General features: G+C 40.3%; 1 protein-coding gene across 2 annotated transcripts in view; it reads left to right on the forward strand.

Annotated features, from left to right (window-relative positions):
* Nucleotides 1-26,034, forward strand: part of HPS5 (HPS5 biogenesis of lysosomal organelles complex 2 subunit 2) — a 1,422,788-nt gene that overhangs the window by 278,405 nt on the left and 1,118,349 nt on the right. For both annotated transcript variants that reach the window (XM_044059074.1, XM_044059075.1), the window contains exon 6: nucleotides 1,153-1,283. In XM_044059074.1, coding sequence (XP_043915009.1) covers nucleotides 1,153-1,283 — 131 coding nt within the window. The remainder of the gene's footprint in view (nucleotides 1-1,152; nucleotides 1,284-26,034) is intronic.

Consider the following 26,034-nt stretch of genomic DNA (forward strand, 5'->3'; position numbering starts at 1 on the left):
AGAGATGAATTTGGGGGAGAAAAAGCTGTTCAAAACTAAGATATGCATTACTAGTTCAGGGTCTCTTGTGCTCTTGGTTGAAAGGGGCTGGCAGTTGAGCAATCCTTGTTCATCTGGATTGCTAACTGCATTTTGTTTTTTCCATGACGCTGTGTACTGTCCATTGGAAAATGCTGTTGATAAAGGCCACTGTACAAGGGTTAGATATTGCCATTTGTTATACTTACTTCAAGAATCTCCATTGTGGCCATTTATGCTCTAGTCTTTGGTTGTTGGTTGACACCTTTAGCAAACATTATTGCTTGAACTGTAACTTCAGGAATAAGGCTTTCTTTGACATTTGGATTTGGATGTCTTATCTTTTTGTCATCCAGCCCTTCCTGGAACCAGAATTGGAATGTTTTCTGATTTTACTTGGAATTCATTCCAGTAGTCTGCTGTAACGGACTTGTAATACCAGATATATTATTTTAGTAGTTGTATTAGTTGATATGTGAGGGAGTCTTCAGTAGGTGTTTATTACGTTCCTTTTGTCCGTTATGTTTGCATAGCCCATGTACTCAGGTGATGTAACTGGAGTTCATTGCAAGTCAGGCAAGTATATAAATGGATATGTGATTATATGTTATTATTTTTAATTAATTGATATGATTTTTCCCTTTTTTTAAAAATTGGTCTTTTACTCAGTTTGTGGATGGAAACCAATTGATGGGTGCAGAGGACAGGCCCACTGTCCTAATCTAGTGCATGATACCATGGGGTGTGCTTCCAGTAGGAGCCCATGTGCCCCAGAGTACAAGAGAAGAGTTTCCAAAAAAATAAAAAAGCTGAGTTGGGAATTGCAGTAGAGAGAGAGGAAATCCCAACAGTTAGCCAACTGCAGAACATTTTTCCCACAAATCAAGTGACGTGATGAGTATGTAACAAAAGCAACTATAAGTAACAGTTAATAGCAGTAGAAGACAGTATGGATATGCCGATCTATTCATATTTCTTAGAGTAGCAAGGGTAGTCATGCATCCAAATTCAGATACCAATATCTTTTAAGGTATACAGTGCATGATTCAGCAAGTAATAATAGTCAATGGTACTCTTTCTATAATCCATTTACTGTTAAAACTAGTGACTGCTGTGTATGTCTTTTTTTCTTAGGCAGTTGCATTTGTGATGTTCCCTGTTCAGTTGATTACAACTGTTGATAGCAGAGTTGTCCAGCTTGATTACTTGGATGGTAAACTACTTGTGTCCTCATTCACACGCTGCTATCTATGTGACACTGAAAGGTAATTTTTACGTCTTACTTTTTTATGTGCTGTGCAGTGCAGTGCAGCACAGAGCATCCAAAATAAAGTCACTAAAATTTCATATTTACAAGTGTTATTTTTTTCCATGATTTCAAATTTCTAATCATTTTGACTTGGTCAGCTGTGCAGTAGTTTGAATTCTGTACATCTGCACAAGTAATGGAGCAGAAAAGAAAATGCTTTATTTTTAGCAGTGTAGACTTTGGGTGCAATTCCTGGGCATGGTACATGGAGCATATGCCTAGTACTCTAGCACAGAAAAATTCCTAAATGAGATCTGTGAAAGAGAATACACCAAGGCTTAGTCCAGCCCATTTTAAAGTGCACCAAATGTATTTATTTATTTATTACAGTTTGATGACTGGGATAGTCCACTGGGCCTGGAAGAGCCCATTTTCAGTGGAGGCCCGGGGAGAAAAGCTCCACAGGATATAGACACTTTTACAATAGTTATATAAAAGTAAATACAATAGTTATGCAAAAGTAAATAAAGTAGTAGAACAGTGAAAAATACAGAGATAATATACAGTTTGTTAAAAAAAGACATAACATTTCTAATCCTAGGCAATGATTTACAAAAGTGAGATTCATGTAGTCTAAGCATATTAAAAGTACAGGCATTTCAAATGGAAAAAAACATGCAAAGTACAGGCATTTCAGATGAAAAAAAACATGCAAGTAAAACATTTATGTACAGATAAACAAACAAGCTTTTTTTTTTTTTTTTTTTTTTTTTTTGATGATAGAAATATGAGGAGAGGACCGAGAGAAGAAGGTGAGGTGGGAGAGGTAAAAGGTGGTATATAGTGGAGGAAGGGAGTGGGTTGGGGGGAAGTTTATGAGGTACAAGGGTAGGAAAGGAAGTAGAGATAGAGAGTAAGAGAGCACAGTGATAGAAGGTTGAGGTATACAGTGCATAGGAGATGGTGTTAGAGTTTATGTGGTAGGAGTACAGGAAAATTCCCACTTTGAAATATGCCTAAGCTGTGCAGAACATATACACAGCTGAGCAGAAATGGCACAACCATTTACTAGATACCAAGGTTGCTACCTAACTTGGCCATGTATGCAGAGCATTAACCAAAGATATACAGCACCACAGAGAGAGATGATCAGAAACACACACACACACACACACACACACACACACACACACACACACACACACACAGTTTTGTAGAGTTTATGGCCAGGCATAGCCATAAACCATGTGCAATAAGATACCAAAACTAGAAAAGATGTTTCAGTAACCCGGTACCATTGTTGCTGGAGTACACTTGCTTTAAAGTTGCCACAGAGAGAGCAAGTGCAGGCTTTCAGTGCCTTGAAATGAAAAAGCACCAGTAGTGTAGTCGTCAAAATCCCCAAGTACAGCTGAGGCAATCCAAGTTTGATTAGTAATTTAGATGATTGACAGCTCTAGCAGGGAAGGCTAGAGGAACCCATCCTTTGGGATGCAGCCACAGTCACTAAAAGGTAGGGCACTGTTGTGGTGCTTGTCCTTGGGCGTTTAACTTTCCAAGCCACTGCTTGGTAGTAGCATTCATTAGTGAGTGTACAGAGTGTTCACACATGAATAGGGTTGTGGGTCCCCGTAGAGACCCAGCTAGCTCACCCACCCATGAGGTGGGATTAGGCCATTCAGAAGTTATCACTGCTGAGTGTCAGCCATCATGGTTACATGTGGGATGTACTTCCCGGACAGGTCTCGTTCCTTACTGTGCTGTTGTAACTCCCTGTTACGGAGAAATGAATAGCAAGTGTCATACTCTGGAAGAGATTTGATGATTGACAGGCTTGGATGCAAAAAGCACTGAAATATAGCAGCTTAATTACATCATCCATAAAGAAACGGGTCATGATGAGATCCAAATGATGCCTGGTATACATGAATGGCAGTGGGCTTGAATGTAGCATTAGAATTTTGAGTTGCTTGCCCTACTTTTGTACAGGGAATCCTGTGGTGGGTGGTGTAACAACTTTTGTTGTAACATTTAAGAAAACAAGCACTGGGTAAATGCACACGCATGAATGTCGGGTATGTGTCTCTTTGCCAATATCCCCCCCCCCCCCTTTTAACACGCACACTTGCAGTATGTGCTCATTTTTCTATTATGTGCATACATCCTACACCTGTTTGTATTTGTTCTCACAGTGTTCTCGGCAATGCAATTAGGAGTGGGTGCACAGCATAGTAGACTCTTTGCACCTGTTGCAGTGTTAAATAGCCCCCATCTTCTCTTTCATATTGCACTGCACCTGTTCATCTCAAGCTGCTGATACTATTCTTTTTTTAACACCTTTATTGAATTATCACTTGTTGACATAGGCAAACTTACATTTATATAAAAGTAATCAAAGCATATTAACAAGTTCACATTTACAAACATTATATCTCACATGTATTGTATATTCTAAGGAACATTGCATAAATGATTCAATACCTACCTTTTCTTAAACCTCATTCTTCCTCCAAAAATTTTTCTGCATGTTTTATTACCACAATTTCCATTTTTAATATAATTTACTCCTACCCTTTTCTAAAGATCCCACTTACTGTTCTTTTATCTCTCTTAAAATATTCACTGCTTTAGGTGTAGTTGGTTTTGATATTGATTTCCGTTTTCTAATAATTGCTTTTTCGGCAGCCACCAGAATTAAACTTAACAAGGCTTTACTATGTCTAGGCAGTTCAGACACTGTATCCCAGCTCAGAAAAATAATTTCCTTTGTTACATTCCTTTTGCACGTTTAGTATTCCTCACAGAGTATTCTGTAGGGAATTTTCAAAATCTGCCAACTTGGACGGCGCAGGTGGTGCAGCTGCAGGGTTGTCACCTCACAGCAAGAGGTTCTCCGGTTCGATTCTCGGCAGGAGTGCCGTCTGTGCTGAGTGTGCATGTCCTCCCTGCATTCATCTGAGTTTCCTCCAGGTGCTTCGGTTTCCTCCCATGTTTCAAAGTAATGCATCTGGAGCATATCTCCCCGGGCCTCCGCTGAAAATTGGCTTCATTCCAAGTCAGACTTTCCCAGTAAACAAATGTTAAACAAAGTAAATAAACAAACAAGTAAAATTACATTACCAAAACATATGTTCACAGTTACCTGCTTCTTCCCCGTCAGACCTCGAACATTTGCCATCTACCTGAGGAAAATGTCTTTGGAGTCTGCTTGAGGTATAAAAGTATCTATGCAAACGCTTTCTGGCAAAAGTCATAAATCTTCTAGACTTTGTCGTGTATTTTGGAGCCATACATATGTTTCCACATTATTTCTTTGTGAATTGCATATGTAATCTCTCGTCACGATCTTTTCTGACATCGTCTGATTGATTCCAGTAGTTATATGGCAATATTTTGTATGCCCTACTAGTTATCTCTTTTTAACAGCAGCTTCTGTTGTAGATTCAATTAAAAACTCAACCAGTGCAGGTCTTTCATTAAGGATTCCCTATCCCTTTTTCTTTGTCTGTATTCCGATATCAATTTTTGATATAGAAGGCAATCACTCTCCTGCAATCCAAATGTCTTCTTGACCTCTTCCCATTCTGTTAACTTTCCTTCTCTAATTATTTGTTCCCAATTCCTTGATTCCTTCACCAGTTTCCTTCAGTAAATTCCATCTCCTTCTTCGCTATTCTCTGTACCCCTAATTATAGTCATCCTTATAGGCAGAATCACCTTTCTCCATTCCCATGTTGGCTTAGTTCTTAGTATACTTTCTGCCACTTTGACTGTAATATTCTGTATGACTATTATTCACCTTAAGGAGCTGTGTCTAAAATCCAATTCTTCCCTTATTTCTTGAATTGCCCTCCTGCTTCATCTTCATCCCTTTCCACCTTGAATTTTAGCTTTCTTCTTCTTCTGTTATACAAAATAGCCTTAATTGTATACCTCTAAAATATCCCTCTAAATCAGGTAATCATAAACCTCTTTGCTGTGTTGGGAGGATCAACTTATCCCACTTGACTCTTGCCCTCTTGCCCTCTTCCCCTCCCAAGTAAAATCCTTCAGCTCGTTATTAATTACTGCCCACACCTTCTCTGCTGGTTGATAAAAAAATATGTCTAACCTGTGTATAAAACTAAAGGTACTTTTACTGCTTGTATCTTGCTGTCCATATCCATAGGCAAGAGCTTCCAATTTCTCAGTTTTTGTACTATCTTTTGTTTAGTCTGTTCCCACATATCCTTAGCTGCCAAAATGAAATCCTTTTTAATTCATACTGCAAAGTATTTAATTTGCTCATGTCCCCATAAATGTGGGTATTGCTGGACCAATTCATGTGTGTGTACACAGTTTATAGCTATAGTCTTTATTTTATCTTCATTAATTTTATATAAAAAAAAACAAATTGTCTCAGAATATTACACAACACTGAGATGTCCTTTCATGGCTCCATCAGGTACAAAATAATATCCATCCATCTATCCATCCATCCCAACCCCTTTTTTCCGTTTTTGCACAAGGGGTTGGGGTGTCACTTCAGCAGTGATAATCATATAGAGCCAAGGTTTGCACCATCAAGTTGCTAGCATTGCTTCTTTAATTCTTCCACACCACACACTCACACACACACTCACACTTATGGCCAATTTAGAGTGTCATAATCTACCTATTGCATGTTTTTAGAATGTGGGAGGAGACCAGAGCAGTCGGAGAAATCCCAGGTGAACACAGGGAGAATATGCATATTCCACACAGAAGGCACCCCAGCTAAAAATCAACCAAAATAATAGCATCTGCTTATAAAGCCAAGTTTTCTTGAACACCATACCAATTATATCCTTGAATTTCTGAGTCCCTTAATTCCTTTCCTAGTGCTTCTAAATATAATGCAGGTAACTAAGAGAAAGAGGACACCCCTACGTGGTTCTTCTGTTCATACACAGCTTATCAGAGAGGAGCTCTCTAATTTTGATTTTTGCCTCCGATCCCTCATATATCCTTTTAATTAGTCATATTATTGTGTCAGAAAAATGCAAATGCTTCCATTGCCTTACTCATTACTCATAAAATCCCAGCTTACTCTATCAAATGCTTCTACTGCATCAAGACCCACCAATAACGGTTCTACCTGACTTCACCGAAACACCAAAACACCGACAACGCAATCACCGAAACCACATAACCGACAGTACAAAAACACGAAAATTCACATACCCGACAACGAAATAACCGACGGTACACAAACACGAAACCTTATACACTTCACACACCACAATCAACAAACAAAACACATTCCCCATCCAAAAACCACATACACAACACAAGCACACCAAAATACCTGCAAACCCACACTAAACCTCACATACACAACTACCTACAACCCTGACCCAAACCCTAACCCTAAGGTCCGTCACTACCGCACACTTACCTGACCCGCTCCCTAACCCTAACTCACTTATCCGCCCTAACCCAAACACAATCACTACCGCACACTTACCTGACCCGCTGCCTAACCCTAACTCACTTATCCCGCCCCTAACCCAAACACATTCACTACCGCACACTTACCTGACCCGCTCCCTAACCCTAACTCACTTAACCCACCCCTATCCACACTTACCTTACTCGCACCCTAACGTCCGTCACTACCGCATACTTACACAGCCTTTTCCCATTTCGGCATCCTCAGCGTCGGTGCTTTCATCCGTCGGGTCGGTCTTCTGCACTGTCGATCTTCTGGGTCCCGTCGCGTCGGTCTTCTGCACTTTCGCTCTTCTGCGGCTCTCGATTTCGCTGTCGATGTTCCGGCGTGTCGGTGAAGTCAGGTAGAACCCCAATAACATATGTATTTTCTTACATTCTGCTTCCTTCTGCATCATCATTGTTTTATTAATGTTGTCAAATGTCTGCCTCCCCTCCACAGAACCACATTTGCAGAGGTGATACCGAAACTGGTGAGTATGGACCATTCTTTTATCAATTTTAGACATAAACTCTTTATCATGATTTAAAATTGAAATGGGTGTATATGAAGGTAGATGAGATGGGTCTTTACTATATTTTAAATATTACAACTACCACAGCATTTTTCCAAGATGTTGGTGCCTCCCTTCCTTTTAAAAAAACTGTTGAACAAAATCTTCCAGATCTTTATGGGTGTATATGAAGGTAGATGAGATGGGTCTTTACTATATTTTAAATATTACAACTACCACAGCATTTTTCCAAGATATTGGTGCCTCCCTTCCTTTTAAAAAACTGTTGAACAAAATCTTCCAGATCTTTATTACTTTCCTGTCTTGTAGCTTCCAGTCTTCCACCAGAATACCATTTGTTCCTGGAGACGTTTTTTTGGTTATGCATCACCATTTTTATCCCATCTCTTTCTCTCTCTTAACTTTTAGTTGTTGAGCCTCATCTCTCTCTAACCGTGGCATATTTAAGTCTTCCATAAATATTTCCATTTGTACTTTTTCTTGATTTCCCCACTTTTCTGCTTTATACAAATTTTCATAACATTTCTAAAATATCTCTAATACCTCTACATGATCTCTGGTTCTTCTTCTTGATCTGATATTGTCCTTATTCTGATTCACGTATGGGTCACAGATGCAATCCTCAGGTCTGACTTGGTTGCCTTCTACAGACTTTAGCTTCCAGACTCAAGCTCCTCCCTGTACCTACAGTCCTCTGTACTAAGCACAGCTTCTTCAGATCTCATTTGCTAGCATTCACATCAGACATGCTCTTCAGTGTTCGAGCAGCTGTTTATAGTTTTTTTGTCTCCTCTTCAGAAAAATGTGATTTTTCTTGCATAGTTAGTGTTCTTCACTCTTTTCCTCCCACCCACTATACATATGCAGTTTATATTGTGAAAAGTTTGATAGAAATAGTGTTAAGAAATTGTTATACATACATTTACATTTTCCTCCTTCTTCCTCTTCACTTAGAGTCCTTCCAAACATTAATGATTAATTAATTAATTAATCTGCTCTATCTGCTCTATTTATCGATCTATCAAAAGCCTTCGACATGGTTAATCATAACCTACTTATCAATGCACTAAAAGCCCAATATCTTGACCAACAAGCAATCCTTTGGTTTAAATCCTATCTTGAAAACAGAAAGCAAGCAGTACTCTGGGACAATAAACTATCCCCACCCCTCCCAGTGGACACTGGAGTACCCCAAGGCTCTATCCTAGGACCTCTTCTTTTTTCCATTTTCATTAATGATCTCCACACTGCTTTTCCTCAAACCTCCTGTATACAGTATGCTGATGACTCTACGCTTATCTGTACTGCCAAGTCTTCCTCCTCCCTCCAGACCCTTACCCAAACTGTATTTAACAAAGTAGAAAAATGGTTTACCCAACGCTGCCTCCTCCTTAACCCCAAAAAAACAAAACTTTTACTTTTTATTCCCACCCAAAAATCCTCACAGATCCACTTTACCATTACCTCTGACAATGGTACTTGTATTTCCCCTGACTCTACTGCTCGTCTCCTCGGCATAACTATTGACCGTAACCTCAGCTTCGATGTCCATGTTAACAATACTATAAAAACCATCAATAAAAAACTAGGCTCCCTGTAATAAAACCCTTCCTTACCCCACTAGCTAGGAAATCTATTGCCCAGACTCAGCTTACTTCTACCCTGCTCTATGCATCTGCCATTTATACCAATCTCTATCTAAGCTTAATCTTTCCAAACTGGAAACTAGCTATAATAATATTACTAGATTTGCCACTGGTTCCCCTTATAGAACCCACCACTGTCTCAACCTTCAACAACTCAGTTGGTTAGAACTACAAAACCAACTACAATACAATCAACTGCTGATTGCACAAAAAATTCTGCACCACCCCACCAACACACCTATCCTATCTAATCTGATCTCCCCATACAAAAATCTTACAACACTACGCTCAGCTAATAAGTTACAGATTGCCAACAACATATCTAATAACAAAGCAGGAGATTCACTCTTTTCCAATGTTGTTGGTAGAATCTGGAATAAGCTTCCAAATACACTCACTTCTCTCTCATCTTCACAACTCTTTAAGAAACACCTCACACATTACCTAAAAAGACAATGGCTTTGTCCCTGCTCAAAGCCTGATTGAAAAATACTCTTCACTTTTTCTCCTCCCCTCCTCTCATGCTTTATAACAAATACCCCACCTTGAGAGTCATTGACTATCAACTACTAACCCCTCTTACCTGCATTATTGTCCTTCCTAGTCTCTATTTTTCTTTTTCTTACTTATTGGTTTTTATTTTTTCTCTCAAATGAATGTTGATGCTTAATTACTATGTTTAACTGTTGCCTGATTGTATTTGTAACCCCTCTATTGAATTAAGATATGTTTATCTCCAAAATCTACTCTAATGTCTCTGTACAGTATTCACAAAATTTACTTTCTTTACATATTATGCTGTATAATTTAAGCTAGTCATTTTTTTTCTAAGTTTTTAATGCCTTAATGTATTTGTGCATTTAGCTTTTCTCCCCGGGCCTCTGCTGAAAACGGATATGTATCCAGCTAGACTAGCCCGGTCAACAAATATAAATTAAAATAAATAAATAAATAACATGAAATGAAGGAAATGCTTTTCAGTGCCTCACAAGTAACAAAGTTAGCAAAAGTCCATTTATTCTTATACAGATGTATTTCACAAATGCAACTGATGCTCTGCAGTCTCACATTGTTTTACTAATTTCTCTATTACCGGTGTTCCTTTTGTTCATATTCATTTCCCAGCTCCAGGCTTTGGTTCAGTTCCAGTGTACTTCCTATTCTTCTGGTCATCTGCTGTGCTTTTCTCTTGTATAAGTCAGCTTTTTAAATATCTGTTTCCAGCTTTTGTCTTAAATGTACCCACTAATGTTTGGCAGGTTGATCCTTTATACATGTGTTTCTTGTAGTCTCCATTGAACCTATGCCAAATTTTACAGTACTTTGTGTTTTAATAAAAATCTCCAAACAAAAAAAAAAAAAAAAAAAACACACCCCCAGAACCTATTTAAACAAACACATAAAAACTATGTATGTCTTCAAGTAATGAAGTTTAACTCTCCTGATAGGAACTTATGTTCCAAATCAGCAGCTGCACCCATAGGCAGTAAACCTAAACTTAAGGTTATCCATGCTAAAGTGTGCGTTATAGCCTGTGCTCCTACTTACACTAATTGCGGTCTGTACTTGTGATATCTTCATTCCCCTCCCAGATGTGAAAAACAGTTTGTATGCTTTCAGAAAGCATTAACTTTTAGCCTTAAGAAAACATGCACTGTCTATCTTTAAATTATACACTTTATGATTTGAGGTATTTACCAGGAAAAACTGCCATCTCTTATTCACTTCTAATAATTGCTAACTTTATTTTTACTAGGCTGCTTGTCCATATCTTTTTTTCATTTTATGTTTCTCTTAGCAAAGAATGTCCAGAGCTCTTGAAATTTTTTTTCCTGGACCTGTAATCAGCTTGTCTCTATGGAAACACAAGAACAGAATGTACATCTCCCCCAGCTGCAGACTTCTCACCTTGCAGTGAACACATCTTTGCTAAAGGAAGACTTTTCATTACATTAACTGTGTTGTCTTATTTTTATACCACACCTGCTTACTCAAGAAATGTACTAGATTAAGCCAAGGGCATTGATCCAGACATTCACCTATGTAGTAGTAAGAGGAAAACATCTCAGCTCTACATATATTATAACTGCTGCAGTTTTACACCCCATCACACGTCCCAACAGCTCTAGGTAATGGCATATTAACTTGGGCATGCTTTTGTTCAGCCTTTCTTTGCCTTTTTATATGCTGCTTACATTTCTTAAAACTAAAAAATAAAGTACTTGTATGCTTTAGTATCTTTATCACATATGACAATCGGTGAAAATGCTTTACTGTATAACATGCAGTTTATGTCATGAAATGTTTTATACAGATACTTTTAAGAACAGAAATTGTTTTGCCTACGGTTACTCTTTTTTCCTTTTTCCTGTTAGTGTACTTTCAAACATTAATGACATGAATTGACAAGTTTAACAAGACAATAAAAGTCCAATCTTTCTCTGCCACCTTTTTGCTGTAAAGCCCTACTTCACAAGTGTGATTAATGCTTTATAGTCTCACATTTGTTCACCAACTTCAGGGTTGATGATCTTCCTCTTCCTATCCACCTCCCAAACCCAGACTCTGGTTCAAGTCCAAGGTACTCCCGATTCTTCTAGTTGACTCCTGTGCTTTTTCTGTCGAAGATTTTCCTTTTTAGTGTCTCTATGGGCTCTATTCTCAGAAGAATGAGAATCAAGAGTCCCCTCCTGTCTGATGGCTCAGCTTTTTTTGGACAAACTTTTGTATTTCTATCTTAGCCTGTTCTGCATCAACAAATAACTTTTTTATCCTCCAGAAAGAAATAGTCTGAAGACAGCTAGATACAGAAACTGGAATTCTCATACTTGCCTCTTGACATTCCGAGATTGCCAGGAAACATTTGCTTCTCTTCTGCCTGGTATGCAGTGAATAATCATTTTCCACAAAAACTTATTCCACAGTTTTATCATGATCAGCTATTTCTGCTGGTGTGATTGCATCTTTGCTAATACACGTTGTGATAAAAGGAGATAACTGCCAGCACAGCTACCTGGAATTCTGTAAATAGCTATATGTCATTGGTGAATATCAAAATGATTTATATAAGATGCTTGTGTTACAAATGTATTAGAACTGTATGTCATGTATATATCAAACTGCTCTGTACAGATGTTTGTGTTGAAATGGTATTCTGTAACGTGCTTGTGCTAAAAATGTATCCACAGTGTGCTCTACTGGTAGACAACAGAAATGTGCATGCACTATTGTAACTTTTTAAATGTATATGTCAACAGAGGAGACTAGAGGGTTAACTTCAGTCCAGCACACTTTAGAAAAATAGCTGAAATTAAATTACTTTATAGGCTACACACTAAAAAGGCTATCTTTCAAGTTTTCAGTGCAGCTAGAGACGCAAAATCTGTACTAGGAAAGATTCTGTGTTGTCTACAGAGTGAACTAATTACTAGTCTTGAAAGCATGAAGAATGCAATTGTTTTATGACTTCCAGCATCTGCATATCTGAGCTAAATCCCTTGTCTGTATATTTTTACAGGTAGATGCTAAATGCTGCCAGCTTCTAGCAGTGGGGGTTTTGGCCTGGGAACTGTTAGTCAGATGACAAGAAGTGATGTTATTCTGCAAGGTACCACAGCAGTAATATTTGAGATATTATTTTAAGAAGTTTCTTAGTGAGACCGAGCATTCTGCATTCTGTCTTGGACCTTGGATACAGTCAGGAAAATAGTGAAACTTAGTTTAGATATTTTTATTTGTGTGTGCCTGTACTGCAGTGTTATTTTAAATATTTCCTGTGGTTTTGAACATTGTCACTGTGAATATATATATTTGGTATTTCTTTGTTTTTTATTATTTATTATTAAATATATTTAAACATTTTATTGTGGCTGATCTGTGTAGAGATATTAAGTTTTGAGAGTACTTGCATATTTATTTGACACTGTGTGGGCCACTCCTAACAGCCTTGCACTTGGTCAGACTACCATTTTATTAATATTAATATCACTCAGTATATTGGGTATCCTTGAAGAGCCTTAAGGTAGTGGCAGGAGTGACTGGTGGCAGTGAAAACTACCCTATAGTCTGGGCAAAAGGGGGCATAGCTAGTAAACATGTGCCAGGCTTTCCCAGGTGTGTGCGTGTCTGTGTGTGCGTGCGCGCATGCAATTCAAACTTCAAAGAGTGTGTGTGTGTGTCAGCTACTTGGGCAGGGACACGAAGCACTGGTTGGACATAGAGGGTGTTGGAGGTCTTGGCTTGGTCACTCAGCGGAGATCTCAACTCTGTAGCTGTGCTAGTGGGTAGTCTTACTGGGGATCTGGAGAAAGAGTGAGAAACAAGCCCCGGACTGACTGTGGTCTCTGTGTATGCTTTAGGGAAATTGTGTGTACCTGTCATCCTCTCAGTGAATGTCCCCCACTTCCCCAGTGGTTAAGATCGAGGCTCCTTGATTACTGGTCCAGTGGAGAGTTATCACATTTGGTTGGCAGTGGTGGGATCACCACATCACATATTGGGATTCAGTGGTGTGAATATTGAACTCCTGTAGCCTGCAAACATTGGTCACTAAAGAAGGTGTTTGTACTCTGAAGCAGCCACATGATAGACATTTAGAGTTTTATATCACAATAGTTTTATTTGTTTATTTTTTGCTAGCTTAGTCAGAGAGAGCAGGCAAGGATGTCAGCAGAGAATTATGGGAAGCTGACAAGGAATAAGTTGGGTGAGATGTGCCAAGCCAAAGAATTGGGGCATGCCAACCTGTCTAAAGGAGAAATAATTGCAGTTTTAACCACTGCTGCATTACAGACCAGCAACCAGGAGGACAACCAGAGTGGCCTTGGGGATGTACAACTCTCAGAAAATGGACAGCTCAGTTTTTTTCCTCAGAGGACTTAAAAATCCATCTGGAGTTAGAGCCTTGAACTGGAGGCCAAACGTTTGGAAATAGAATCAGCAGAGAGACTGTGGCATTTGGAGGCTTTAAAAATGAGAGGCTGAGACATCTGAAAGCTGAGGAAAATGAGAGGCAGAGGCAACATGAAAAGGAAATGCTGACTTTTCGCTAGGGTAATGGAAGTAATGGGGAAGGGAGTAATCAAACACCAGAAGCAGTAAAGGTCAACAAAGTTATTCCACAATTTACAGAGGATGATAACTTTTATAGTTTTATTCATACATTTGAAATGGTATATAAGCAGTATGTTAACCGAGGGCTCTGGGTACAGTTCCTTACCCCCTTACTCCATGGTAAAGCTGTAACTGCTGTTTCTAAATTGTATGATACTGATTGCTTAAATTATAATACAGTTAAAAATTATTTAGTTAACACTTGAAGCTTATAGAAAAACATTTTGTGAGCATAGACTCAAGGCAGATGAAAGTGTGTATGAATATATTGCTGAATTAAGCACTTATTTTCATAGGTGGGTGAGTGGGTGTCAAGTCACTACTTTTGAAGGGCTGGCTGACCTTTTGTTGAGGGAACCAAGCCTTTAACACTTTGCCTGAGGCCATGAGTATCTGGGTGGCAGATAGGGAATTCAGGACTGCAGATAAGTTGGGGAAGAAGGGAGACCTATACCTAGCAAGCAGGGCTTCACTGCATAGGAAAAGGATTGCCAGTGCTGCACATGAGTCTAAGGGAACCCATGGTGGGCAGCCTAAACCACCCCAACAGAGTCCTCCAGTAAGAGGGAAGCCATTAGTTCAGTACATGGCCAGGATCAAGGATTAGATATTTTAAATGTGATTAGTGGGGCCATGTAGCATATAGATGTCCACAGAGGCAAGGTGGGGAGCAATAGGTGGGGGAGCCAGTAAGTGGGAATGACGGAATCAGAAAACCACAAAAGTTCACGATTCCAGAAAACCAAAACTGAAGAAACACCACTGGAATAGCCAAAGACAAAGGTAGACCAAAACTACCTTTGTCTTTGGCTATTCCAGTGGTGTTTCTTCAGGAATGACAGAATGCCAGTGGTAGGTTATCTGCAGACAACAAGGGTACCAAACTACCACAAGAGGTTATATCCCATCTTAGTAGATGGAAAACCGGCCACTTTTATGAGAGACATGGCGTCTGACCTACTATTGTGAAGCCTGCAATGGTTAAAGAGGGGCAGTACTTGCTTGGGCAGTCTACTCCAGTCCGAGCTTTAGGAGGAACCCCATTCCAAATACCTTTGGCTAGGTTTCACCTTGACTGGGAGGGTGGAAAAAGAAGCAAGCAAGTAGGTGTGTTTGAGGATTTCCCTGTAGATGTCCTGATAGGGAATTATTTTGATAATTCAGTACCTTGTGTGCATGCAGTTACATGCAGTCAGGCTTGGAAACAGGCATGTGGGTCTGGTAAAACAAAACTAAGAACCAAAATAATAAAATACTACCACGAACAGTACCCAGAGTAACTAAAAAAAAAAGATTAAGCCTCTAGCGGCTCGGCACCACAATGCCTTCAATGGAGTAGAAAACACATATGGGTCTGGTAGCCTGGGGGGACCCAGACAGACCACACACTTGACGCCAGGACTGGAGAGGTGGCTACTTCAGGGAAGGAGCTACCCAGTAACAGTGAAAGTGAAGGTGAGTCACAGCTGCTTGTTGGGTACTGATTTTCCCTTGGACAGAGTGACTGCAAGGGCAGAGGTGAGTAGTAGTACCCAGGCTGACAGTGAGGCACCACTGTCAGAGGATACCAGACTTCCTGTGGAAGGGGAGCTGGGAAGGGTTACAGAGGGAGATCTGAGACAGACTCCATTGTCAGACCCTACATTACAAGGCTTGAGGGAAGTAGCCAGGGAGGTGCCTGATTCTGAAGGAAAAAGGGAATCTGTATACTGAGACAGAGGGTTACTGTATAGAGAGTGGACCCCCTGAGGAAGGGCTAGAAGGTGAGGTAATACAGCAGTTGGTAGTGCCCAGATCCTACCGTCTGACACTGCTAGTCATAGCCCATATTTCCTTTGCAGGTCATATGGGCATAAAGCATGCAAAGAGACATATTATGCAGAGCTTTTATTGGCCTTGGATTTCCAGGGATGTAACAGGGTACTGCAGGGCTTGTGAGCAGTGCCAAAAGGTAGGCAAGGCAGGAGACAAGGTCAAAGTTCCTTTGGTGCCTTTGCCTGTGATTGAGGAGCCATTTCAGAGGGTAGCTATAGATATTGTGGGGCCGCTGAGTACCCCAGGTTCCACAGGGAAGAAATATATCCTAGTGGTAGTAGACTGTGCTACCAGATACCCTGAGAGGAGGTGGTGGCTCTGACCTCTATCGAGGCAGAAAAGGTGGCAAATGCTTTGTTAGGGATTTTCAACAGGGTAGGTTTCCCAAAAGAAATACTGACTAAACAGAGGTGCCAGTTTCACATCAGACCTGCTGGCTTGTCGGTGGGAGTGCTGTGGGATGAAGCACCCAAAGACCACCCACTACCACCCCCAGACTAATGGTCTGTTGAAGTGGTTAAACTCTACTCTAAAGACCATGCTATGGGAATTTGCAGACCAGTTTAAGAGGGAGTGGGACAAATATTTGCCCCATCTGTTTGCTTACAGAGAGGTACTGCAGAAATCCACAGATTTCTCATCTTTTGAGTTGCTGTATGGGCATAGGGTGAGGGAACTCTAGATCTGATTTGTGTTGAGTGGGAGGGTGGGTGTGAATCCCACAAGGAGTCTGTTGTGGCATATGTCCTAAACATCAGGACAAGGCTCAGGGAACTCATGGGCTTGGCCCAGGAGAACTGGCAGGAATCTAGCAGCAGAAAAAGGTCTGGTATGACAGGAATGTTTGAGCTAGAGAGTATGCTGTGGGGCAGCAGGTTATGGTTCTTATTCCTGTCAGACACAGTAAGTTGCAGGCAGCTTGGGAGGGACCCTTCAAAGTGGTAAGGCAGGTCAGTGATGTTAACTACATGGTAGAACTTCTAGGCAGGAGGCAAGGGAACAAAACTATACCACGTTAACATGATGAAACCTTACCACGATATAGAGGCCCTTGTGCTGAGTATTTGCAGTGGATGGCAGGAGGAGTTTGAGGGGGATCTGGTGACTGATCTACTCAGTGAGGCTTGGTCTGACACCTCAGTGGAAGGGGTAGCAATGTCCCAGCAGGTAGCCCCTACCCATGTTCAAGAAGTCTGAGCAGTGTTACAGGAGTTTGTGGGGCATGTCCACTGGGAAACCAGGGTGTACCCACCTGGTGCAGCACCATGTGGATACAGGACACCAAAGGCCTATTAGGCAGGCCTGTTATAGGGTGCCTGAGAGAGTCATACAGATTCTGAGGGAGGCGATACAGGAATTGTTGGAACTGGGGGAAATCCAGGTGTCCAGCAGTCCCTGGGCCTCCCTGGTTGTGCTGGTACCAAAGAAGGATGGCAGCACTAGGTTCTAGGTGGACTACAGGAAATTAAATAGTCACAAAGAGTCAGATGCTTACCCCATGCCTAGGACAGATGAAGCCCTAGAGCAGCTGGGTGAGGCCAAGTGTCTTACCAAGGGCTACTGGCAGATGCCCTTGACTCCCAGCTCTAGACAGAGGTCAGCCTTTGTGACTCCTTTTAGCTTGTATGAGTTTACAAAGATGCCCTATGGGATGAAAAAATGCCCCAGTGACTTTCCAGAGGCTGGTAGATTGCATCTTATCAGGAGCAGGAGATTTTGCCCTTGCTTACCTGGATGATATTGCCATCTACAGCCATTCCTTCAGCATTTTAGGCAGGTGCTAGGCAGACTACTGAGGGCAGGATTGACCATTAAGCCCAGTAAGTGTCAGATGGGTATGGCAGAGGTCTCCTACCTGGGGCATAGAGTAGAGAGTGGTGAGATCAGGCCAGAACCTGCCAAAGTAGAAGCCATTCAGGCATGGTCTACCCCTGTTACCAAAAAGCAGGTGAGGGCATTCTTAGGGACAGCAGGGTACTACAAAAAGTTTGAACCCAATTAGTACCATAGCTGCTCTCACAGACCTGCCAAGGAAAAACAGGCCAGATAAGGTATTGTGGACCGCAGCATATGAGCAGGCATTTCAGAAGCTTAAAGGAGCTTTGGGAGGACCACTGTTTTAGCCAGCCCAGATTACAGCAAAGAATTTGTTGTGCAGGTGGATGCTTCAAACCATGGGGCGGCGGCTGTACTCAGCCAGGGTTTCTCAGAGGGAGAAGAATACCCAGTGGTATATCTGAGCCGTAGGCCCCAACCTGTGGAGGAATGCTATGCAGCTGTAGAAAAGGAATGTCTAGCCATAGTATGGGCTGTGTAGAAACTTTAACCTTACCTGTATGGAAGGAAATTCACTGTAGTTACAAACCAAAGTCCCTTAACATGGCTACTTCGAGCCAGCCAGCAAAATGCCAAGTTACTAAGGTGGAGCCTAGGGTTGCATGCACATGATATGACAGTGCAGCACAGCAGCGGTGGTTAGTGATGCGAATGCAGATGGGCTGTCAAGACAGGGAATGGGGTAATGTATTCCCAGATAGGCTCATTCCTCTCAAGTATCGTTTCTCAAGGGTCACTTGAAAAACTAGCTCAAGTCTTCGAAGAGGGGAGGAAGTATGACGAAAGGAGATACTGCCAGCAGAGCTAGCTGGAATTCTGTGTGTCCCACTCCTGATAGCCTTGCTCTTGGTCAATCTACCATTTGTATTAATAAAAATATCACTCAGTATATTGGGTACCCTTGGAAGAGCCTGAAGGTAGCTGGTAGGAGTGACTGGTGGCAGTGAAAACTACCCTATAGTCTGGGCAGAAGGGGGCATAGCTAGTAAACCTGTGTCAGCCTTTCCCAGGTGTGTGTGTGTGTGTGTGTGTGTGTGTGTGTGTGTGTGTGTGTGTGTGTGTAAATCAAACCTCAAAGAGTGTGTGTGTGTGTGTGTGTGTGTGTGTGTCAGCTACTTGGGCAGGGACACAAAGCACTGGTTTGAAAGAGAGGTGTGGGAGATCTCAGCTGTATAGCTGTGCCAGTGGAGAGTCTTAATGGGGATCTGGAGAAAGAGTGATAAACCATCCCCAGACCGACTGTGGTCTCTTTAGGGAAATTGCACTTGGTGCAGAGAACTGCATTTGGAAATAGTGTGTGTGCCTGTCATCCTCTCAGTGAATACTGTTGCCAGTGGTGAGGATTGAGGCTCCTTGATTACTGATCCAGTAATGGGTCATCAAACAGGTCTTGGTTGCTTCATTGGTAGGTTTGAAAAATAAAGTGTGGCCTTTGAGTTAACAAATCCTGTTGTCAAATACAAAAGTGTCTTATTTGAGCTTTCATAAAATTAATATAGTGTGTTCCTTCTAGTTTTTCTAGTAGGGCAGAAAATCTCGGCTTTTCACTGTGTGTTCTTTTCCCTGAAACTTCCATTTTTGTACCAGCTCTTCTTGACCAGTCTCATACTCTGCCAGATTTTTCTTCACTTTGACCTCTGATTTTTGCATTTTTATCAGTTCATCTGAAGAGCTGTTTAAAGTTTCTTCCATTTTTTTCAAGCCTTTTATTATTTTAGTTGATATACCCGTTGTGTTTCATTTATTTTAATCAACTCTGAGCACATTTGATTATTCTTTCCTCTAAATTACTGGAAGCCATCTCTTGTACTGAAGCTGGAGCTTAAACTGCTTTTTGCTGAACAGCTGTAGGATTCTTCCTATCAGTGTTTTCTCTTCACGTTTTCTAGTTGATTTTCCTTCAGGCTCTCAAGTTTCTTCTTTGCTGGTATCTACACAGCGTACTTACTAGCAAGTGACTGAATTTTACTAAAACTGTCAGAATTACCAGATCTTATTTCTGTTTCTTTTTTTTTTCACACTGGGAGAGCTAAAGTTAAGCTGTTGATCAGTGTGTAGCAATCTTGGAAGTCCTTATGAGTTATCAGATTTGTATGTAAATCTCTAGTAACATTAGCCTTATGTATATTAGAATTATGTAAGGCATATGGGTAATTAGGATTCACAGCCTCAAAGAGCATAGTACAAGATTTTCTAACATTGAACTTCTGATATCCATTCATCATCAGATTTCCTCATCCAGAATTTATCATCACCTGGACTGCTGGCCATAAAAATATCAAATAGTACTGGGGACCATCACTGAGACCTGTGGAAGACCAGCCATAATCTCCCGCTATTTTGATAGATTTTAACCAGTTTTTACACTACATGTTCTACCAACTAGTTAGTAATCCATCTGGTCACATATTAATTTATGTTACATTCACTTAGTAAAGGAAATCTTATGATTAAGCATAGTGTCAAAAGCTTTTGACATAGCCAAATGTATAATAAATTCAGCTACCTTTTCATCCAGTATTTTCCATAAATGACTATAAAAGGAAAGAAAATTTGTACCACAAAATCTACCAGCTAAAAAATCATGTACATTTTCCCACAGTCTTGTTAAGACCAATTGGTCTAAACGTTTCGACAGAACAATGATTGCCAACCTTAGGAACTGGTACAATATGAACCATATTGCAAACTGATGAAACGTAACCTGTTTCAAGTGTTCTTTGAAATTAAAAAAAAAGTACAAACAAGGAGAACTGAAATAAAAACACGAGCAAGGAGACATTTCCTTAATAACAGCTGATAGAAAGATACCATTGATTTCATCAGGACCGCAGCAGAACTATATTCCTGACAGATCATCTGAACTTAACAAGAAAAGAAGTGGGTTGTCACCAGTCACTTCAACTAAAATGTTCTTTGTTTCTATGTTTGTTGCAGACCCTACAAAATGGTTCACAAAAATGGTGGGCAATAAACCAGTACCAGTAATCATGTTATTTCCAGCAAAAATCCCTAAATATGCATCTTTCTTGTATCACTTCAGATGACTAAAAAAGCCTTTTTATCTTTTACTACATTACTTGCCAACCTTTTCTCATAATTTTCCCTAATTACTCCAATTCGTTTCTTTAATTTATTCCTCACTCTTTTAAATTTGGTTACATTTTTCTCCCCAGGCTTCCTTTTCAGTCTTTTCCACAAATTACAAGTAAGACTATGTAACTTTTACAGTGAGCCATTCCACCAAGCAGACTTATTTATTTATTTTTTATTTTGAATTTGTTGACTGGGGTAGATCACTGATCCCACTGGATTTCAGTCTCACTCCAGAGATTTCTACCACTTAGATTTGTTAGGAATCAGCAGCACAAAAACGTCAGTCAGCTTATACAGAAAACTGTGAAAACTATCCCAGGCCTCTGTGATACTGACAGCACAGACTGTTTCTCTCCAATTACAACTGGATAATTCCTGTGTTATCATAATCTGCAATACTAAATAAATACCCGGCTCCCTGTTCTGGTGTTCTGTTAAGCATTGATAACTCATATGACTAAGTGATACAGAAGTGGTCAGAGTCCATTAGTTCTTCACAAGCTTCATATTCACCAGTTAATTCACAACTTGTTCACCCAGACTATATCCAAAATATTAGAGCCTCTGGATGGAGATGTCAGTATTAGAGAGTAACGCATTACTAATTCCCACTAACTCACCAAACAGACCGTTATTAGAATCCACACAAGACCAGTCAGTACTGGGAGCATTCAGATCACCACCCAGAACATCAAAACCTGACTCAGAGACAGTTTCACTTTACAAAAACCTTTACGATCACTGCAGGATTGTTTAGGAGGCCTGCAGAAAAGTTCAGTTTTAAAAATTTCTGTCCAAAATCCAGCTTAACTGATACTACTGCATAATTATCATCAATATTATGTAAAGTAGACAGCAAGTCGCCTTGAATTTAAATAGAAACCCCACCACACCTCCCATTCTGAGTTATCCTGTGATAGGCTTTATATCCTGACAAACTCATTGGTAAGCTATTTTCCGAAAACCATATCTGAGTAACCATAATAACATGATGATTATTCCCCCACCACCTTACCTTCTAAAAACTAAGACTTATTATTTAAACTTCTGACATTACATAAAACGAATTTTACACATATTTTCTACCCTGTCTTGGAAGGTACCCTGGAAGAACCTAAGCTAAAAAGCAGTCTTTAATTTTCATTAACATAACCAGGAAATCTACTTCATGTATAGCTTAAGTTGTCTATAATCATAACTATATAATTTCCTACACATATACATTTCTCCCAAGCATAAACACTTTCTGTGGTGAGACTATTCAGTGTTGCCAGAGTACATTTGTGAAAAGATCTTTCACAACTCATGGAGTAAATTGTGGCTTAAGTTTGAGATTGTTACTGCTCCTAAGAGAATAGATTGAGATGTGAACTGCTAATGAGTTGGAAAGAGGACAGCCATGTTCTTTCAGCAACTTGAAAGTAAGGATGTTAAGCAGGTATAAAGTTCTGGCAGTACATTAACCTCTTTGGCAGTATAGCAGTGATGTTCAGTAGGTTTAGCAAGAGAAATAAATAAAGAAAATCTTGTTTCCATATGCCTGCAACAAGTTAATATTGTGCCCAGAAAAGGGAACAATAATGGGTAGGTCATATTCAGGGATGAGTAAGTTAATGGCAGTGCATTTTCTTGCTTCGGGGGTGTACAGGTGTGATGTCTTGTAGGCTGCTTTGAGTTGTGAGACTTCTACAACCACATGAAAATACTACTGTGAAAGGAAAGTGAGTCATTGATCAGTACTCCCAAGATATCTGTCTGCAATGTGGAAAAGTAGCACCTGAAGTGTCAGTGTGTGGAACAGTGATTCCATGTAATCTTTTGGAGATACAGAACACCATGGTGGAGGACTTGGCAATGTTTGCAATCAATTTATTAGAATGTTTGCAATTCCATATTGTGAGGATATCCTGTTAGAGGACATTGGTTAAGTTCAGACTCTTGTTGCTACTAATAAGTACAATATAGTCCATGTAAATTATGACAGTTAGCTCAGACAAGTTCCAAGGTAAACTGTTTATGAATAAGGAAAAGAGTAAAGGTCAAAGAACAGAACCCTGTAGAACACTAAAAATATATTTGTTTCAGATGTGGGATTTGGTCTTGGTACTGCAGAAGTTTTGTTGCTTAGATAATTTGCAAACTGGATTGTCACTTCTGTGGAAAAAAAACATAGCCTGGCAGTTTATGAATTAATAACTTGTGGTCCACTATGTCAAAGGCTTTCTTCAGAGCAAGAAAAATTGCTTCAGTGGGCAGACCCTTCTCCATATTGAAACGTGTATGTGTGCGTGTGTGCGTGTGTGTGTGTGTGTGTGTGTGTGTGTGTGTGTGTGTGTGTGTGTGTGTGTGTATGTATCCGTAATCACACACACGAAGTAAGTATAAAATGAAAGTTTATCTACTGTGTTTGGGGTGAAATCATGTTGTCTTTTAGAAAGAACATACCTTTGTATGTAATCCAGAAGAAGGTTGTAAATAAACTTTTCTAAAATTTTTGCATGTGATCTATAATCTGTTGGAGTTATGGGAGCAGGGACTTTTGGAACAGGAATGATTAGGGTATGCCTGAAACATGTAGGAACTACCTTGGTAGCTAGACATATGTTAAAAATGTATAGTAGTGGTGTAGAGAGGATTTAGGCACCCCTGAGTTAGGATCTTTGGGTGTAAGTAGCAAGAGTGTGGGTTAAACATGTAGTCTGCACTTGTTAAATGTTCTTTTTCTTTTTGGGGGATAGGTTTTGAAAATAAAATGGAGGATATTCAAAAACTTTACCCGGAGACAGTAGAGTCTGCTGAATTAGTGCAAATGACTGTGTAGGTAGTAGTATAGTGGGGTTTATAAAATGTGAATTTAGATTAGTGATGATTCCTGCAATGACCCATTCAGAGTAGATGGAGCCGAACTGTAATTTGAGGAAAACTTTGAGTGCCTAGGGCTTTGATCAAGGTCCAGAACTTTTTGGGGTTGCCTAGGTAAGAGGTTTGAAGTTTCCTGCAGTATTCAGGGAACATGTAGGGATTGCCGGACTGGGGATGCAGACTGGCCTGGAGGTGTTACCACTTCGTACCAAGGGTAGATGCACATTCTCGGTTGTGATTGATTGCTAACCCAGCCTAAAATGACACCACCTCATAAGGGGAGAAGTTAGGGCCATACTTCAATTACAACAGCTTCCTTGTGAGAGCAGCATTGGTAGCTCATTAGCTCACTTTCATGCCATGCCATGATGGTCATCACTGGGATGGCTGGTGGATACAACTCTGGGGAGATACTGAGCGTCTTTGAATGATGGGTGCCCAGGAAGAGGTACACATTTAGCAGAAGTAGGGACTTTGACAGAACCAAGGCTGATGAAGAAACTGTCTGTCTTCAATGGAAAAAAAGAGAGCAAGAGAATACTGCCTAAATCTCACAGACTAAGAACTGAAAAAATGTGGCCATTAGTGCATTCGGCAACACACATACCTTTACCCCACATGCCCATAAAAAGTGCACATACCTATGAGTTGCAAAGAGTGCAGACTGCAAGCCCCTAAAGGCCCATTAAAACTACATCCACAACAGTAATATTTTAGAAATATGTGATTCGATTGTCAGGTATGCAGACACCACCCTCAACAGGCTGAATAAGAATAGGATAACTTGTTAGCTTTCTTTCTGGCACCATGATCTTGGAATGTAACATGGGGCTGTTAGATACCACCATCTTGGAAAGTATAATTATGGCCTGTTGGTGCATCTGAGGGTGAACAAACCTTATAAACTCTGCTCAGAAGGACATGCAGAACACTGTGATTGAGCTTACAATGCACACGTCCAAGGCAGCAAAGACACTGGTTTTGAGTAGTAGTTTGCTATCACAGTGAATAATGCTGAGATTCAAGGACAAGATAATTGGCTATGTGGCTATTTTCATCCTAGCAGTGTTTTTGTATGTGTCAGCTTGAGACAAAATTGGATGACAGGTCTTCCTTCTGTGCAAGAGATGTTATGCACCCCTCTTACTGTGGCTTTCCTATTCCAGTTAAAGCCTTTGCTGACCCGTAGTGTCTTTTATTTGGCATACTTTGTCTGCTGGACATTCCAGTCTATTAAAATCTAATTAGCAACACTTTAAGGTGACTGCTGATCACCAAGAGTCTTAATAAAAATGCTCAAACTTGAGGCCATCCTGCAACTTTATCTCCTTCATATGTGTTTAGGTTCTGAGAAATGGTTTCAAAGTAGTAGAAATGCTCCCTCTTTTCCTGAGTATAGTGCATGTCATGTCTTCAGACCTGCTGGTAGTTGTGAAGAAGCATGACTATATTTGCCAAGGATGTCATTATCTCACAGCTAGTTCCACAGAACCCCAGATTTAAACTCTTAGATGTCCAATTCACACTAAACAAGATTAATTACCACATCATAGCTAGCTATAAAACTTCCTCCATGTCCTCTACTCTTGAGGATAGCTACCTCAGTGCTGTAGCTAAGTACCCATTGATACCAGCACATTTATATCTGGAACGTCATTTATCAGCTAGTAAACTGGCTGACCTACACAGCCAGTGGTCGCCTTGCTCACCTCTTCTGTGATATTATAATTCTGACTCCTTGTACATATAATTAACTGTCTTACTAGGTGCTCATGTAACCTTGAGCTTGTTCTCACAAATTCTGCAGTTCTTCTTGTCTTACATTGGTCTAGTTTGAATTTTCACCAGTTTGTCCTGTGGTTTTCGTTTTTCTGATCTGCATGGCTGCCAAATCTCTTATTACACAAGTGCCACTGTTTTCACAGGAGAACGAGTGTATGAATGAAGATGTCCATGACATTTTGGATATACAACACTTAGTCAACATGGTTTTAACTTTTACTAAGAAAGTGGATGATCTTTCAGCAACCATCAACTCCTTTCCTAAATCAGTTCCTGTAACTGATTTTCATGTTTCACGTACAGCCACGCAAAGGAACGGAACAAATGTACTTACTGCTGACGAGACTGACCCGAAGGGAAACCTAATCAATTTACAAGCCATAAACAGTATGAGTAACGGCCGCGATGTACAGGATTCAAAATCCGTTCCTCCTCAGCCTTTAACCAAGGGTGAAATGCGAGTTATACAATCAACAGCGGCAAACAGGACTGCAGTGCAGCCAGGTAACGCTATTGCTAGTGTGTCCGTTGATGCTAATGTTAATTCAAGCAGTGTGATAGAAATGAACGTTTATTTTGCTAGTTTGAGGCAGTGGCTTGAACAGCCAGTTCTTCTTAATGCTGATAGTGCTAG

The sequence above is a fragment of the Protopterus annectens genome, chromosome 17.part0 (genome assembly GCF_019279795.1).
Source record: "Protopterus annectens isolate FY-2018-M chromosome 17.part0, PAN1.0, whole genome shotgun sequence".
In the NCBI taxonomy this organism is placed as follows: domain Eukaryota; kingdom Metazoa; phylum Chordata; order Ceratodontiformes; family Protopteridae; genus Protopterus; species Protopterus annectens.